This window comes from Furipterus horrens, unplaced genomic scaffold (assembly GCF_987537825.1).
Source record: "Furipterus horrens unplaced genomic scaffold, mFurHor1.1.pri manual_scaffold_4, whole genome shotgun sequence".
NCBI lineage: Eukaryota > Metazoa > Chordata > Mammalia > Chiroptera > Furipteridae > Furipterus > Furipterus horrens.
In genome coordinates, this window is record NW_028327174.1 from 148,910,682 (window position 1) to 148,913,597 (window position 2,916).

Below are 2,916 nucleotides of genomic sequence, written 5' to 3' on the forward strand. Positions count from 1 at the left end.
CTTTGGCCTTAGACCCCTCTAGAGCCACTGTCTTGTTCATTAGTGATGCATTTCATCTATAAACTTTAGCATAAAATAACCGGGTACAAAATGTTGGATTTTCTATCTCAACAGCAGCAAATATCTGTGTGAAAATGGGCATTACATTTCTCAAAACTGGACTCTGTCCACTTTCTGAATTAACTTTACCACTGTGGTTAGGTTGCTTGTTTTTGATGGGCAGAGTTGCAATTGTGATGAGAGAAGGGAGTTCTTGAACTGGTTAGGTATGTGCCCAGGCAAGGTTACCAACGTGCTCATTCCTGTTCCAGAAAGGAAAGCTGGTCATCCCCAGTTCCCTATACCAGATCATCTTCACTCCCCAGAACTGGATCATTCCCACTCCTAGAAACCAGGGCTGGATCTTCCTCGCACTCTGCTGAAGAAGGAAGGCAGCCATTGCCAAGTTCTCTGCCACCTGCAACTCTGAACTTGATGGTCTCCACCAGACCTTCAAAGGATCTGAAGGTGGCCAACTTCCTCATGTCTCCAAGCTTCCTGCATATGGCAGAGCTTATGGTGGACAGAGCAGCTGAGGTCTTTTGTTTCATGTAGGCGTTGGAGACCTGAACTTCGTGCCAGCTCTTAGACAGATTCTGCTTCAACCCCACCAAGGCTGTGAGGCCCAGCTTCCTCTTGAGCTCCCTGCAGTGTCTTTCTTTGGCTGCTAGCACGTGGCGTAGGGTTACAATTTCAGCTTCCAACTTAGTGAGCTCGGATTTGAGCTCCTTTTGCTTGACCTCTGTGAAATCCTCTGGTTCAGTAGTCAGATGGGACTCATATGTGCCCTCAAAGGTCTCTGTCATGGCACCTGTAACGGACTGAGAAAGATCTTCGTTAACAGAGTCCAAGTCCAATTCTTGGTAGAGAGAGTCGAATTCGTGGCTAGTGCAGAAATAATCTTGGCCGGGAGAGTTAATATCTAGGTCTGCGGCATCAGACTCTTGGCTGGTAAGGTGGGACTCTAGGCCGGAAGGATCCATAACTTAGCGGGTGAAATCAACGCCACTGCCCCTGGGTTGAAGACCTAGAGCGCCGACTACACGGCTCGGCCTGTGGGGTCCACTTCTGGGTGAGGGGTGAAGGAGATGAGGGGGGTCGTGGAGACAGGACTTTTGGCTGAAGGAAGCTGCTGAAGAACCCAGGCTCAATCCTGACGCCTCCCACACTCGTAGTAGGGTTTTGACATAACGGTGAGTCTGTGAGGTAGGCAGTGTGGAAACTAGTACTAGAGGAGAGGGATTGAATATTTTCCCTCCTGCCACAGTAAGTGACAGGTTCTGGCTTCCTAACCAAGTCTGATTCCCCTTACGGACCTCTGAGTGTGATATCAGCCATTTCAAACCCTTGAAAATCAGTTGAAATCTTTGTACTGAAAAAAAAATTTTTTTTTGAAAAAGCCCAATATATAAAGGAAATAAAATCTGCCCCCAAATGGGGCAGGGAGTCTAGACCTCCTGGCCTCACATCCTACCCACTTTCCATTCCCTGGTTCCCACAGTGACCCCAAGAAACTCCTAGAACCACACATAAAGTAGATTTGAAGTCTCCTCAGAACTCTTGAGACTTCCGGCCAAGATGGAGGCTTAGACGGACACGCTAGGTCTCCCTCTACAACTATAGAGGAATACAACTACTTCAAAACAAAGGATAACTAGAAATTCCAGGAAATAAAACTACACGGAAGTCCAACATATGAAGTTATAAACCAGTGGTGCCATTTGGGCAGGTAAGAGTTAAAAAGGGCAGTGCTGTTTGCGGTTGCACCCGGAGCCGCGGGCTGCGAGGAATCCCAGCTGCGCAAGCCCCTGGCGGTGCACGACTCCGGAGCTGGGGAGAGCGGCCGCCGCATCGCCTTGAACAGTGAGGCCCAGGGGGGCGGGAGGACGGATCCCGGTCTCCTAGCTGAATAACTGTGTGAATCCATCTTGGACCCCCGCCCCCAAAGAAAGCACCACAGGGCTGCGAAATAGGTCGCGGACAGGCAGCCGCCGGTCGCTGATTTGTGACGCGTACACAGGCACTGCCCCCGACAGCCAGCCCAAGAAAACAAAACGCATCTGTCAAAATGAGGCAGGCAACTTTAGAAATACCGGTAACACAACTCACCAGGCAGCAGATAGAGATCCTGACAGATGAACAAATAAGAAACCTGTCAGAGGCTCAGTTCTGGGCCATTGTTATCAGGTGGCTTACAGAATTCACAAAAGAGCAGGAAAAAGATATGAAAGAAGCGAAAAACTTTCATAACGAAAGGAACAAAACCACATACGAGACAGAAGGAAAGGAAATAAAATCCAGAGTTCATTTCAACAAACTGGAATATGGAGAAGGAACAAGCAGTCAACCAATGCAGCGAGAGGAAATGGGAAGCAACAATGAAAGGATCAGAAACCTCTGGGACAGCTATAAAAGGCCCAACATAAGAATCATTGGTTTGCCAGAGAATGAGGAAGATGAACTAGAACTTGAAAAATTGAGTGAAAATATAATAAAGGAGAACTTCCCAGACTTGGGGAAGGGAATAGACTTGCAGGTCCAGGAAGCAAGGAGAGTTCCCAAGAGACTGGACCCAGGGAGAACCACTCCAAGACACATTATAATCAAAATGTCAAAAATTAAAGATAAAGAGAGAATCTTAAAAGCAGCAAGAGAGAAGAAAAGAATTATGTACAAAGGGGTCCCAATTAGACTATCAGCTGACTTCTCAAGGGAAACCCTACAGGCAAGAAGAGACTGGCAAGAAATATTCAAAGTAATGAAAATCCAAAACCTACAACCACGAATACTCTATCCAGCGAAATTGTCATTCAGAATAGAAGGACAGAGAAAGTGTTTCCAGGACAAAATAAAACTGAAAGAGTTCATTAGATCCAA

At 47.1% G+C, this 2,916-nt stretch overlaps 1 protein-coding gene across 1 annotated transcript; it reads right to left on the reverse strand.

The window, feature by feature from the left end:
* Positions 1 to 338: 338 nt before the first annotated feature.
* TPD52L3 (TPD52 like 3) lies at positions 339 to 1,022 on the reverse strand. The gene has a single exon (XM_090275205.1). It carries the CDS (start codon positions 1,020 to 1,022, stop codon positions 339 to 341), a length of 684 nt encoding a protein of 227 aa, XP_090131331.1.
* Positions 1,023 to 2,916: the final 1,894 nt, after the last annotated feature.

Bases quoted from the DNA above. Each gene is read 5' to 3' on its own strand.
- TPD52L3 (XM_090275205.1), bottom strand. From the start codon at position 1,022: ATGGATCCTTCCGGCCTAGAGTCCCACCTTACCAGCCAAGAGTCTGAT.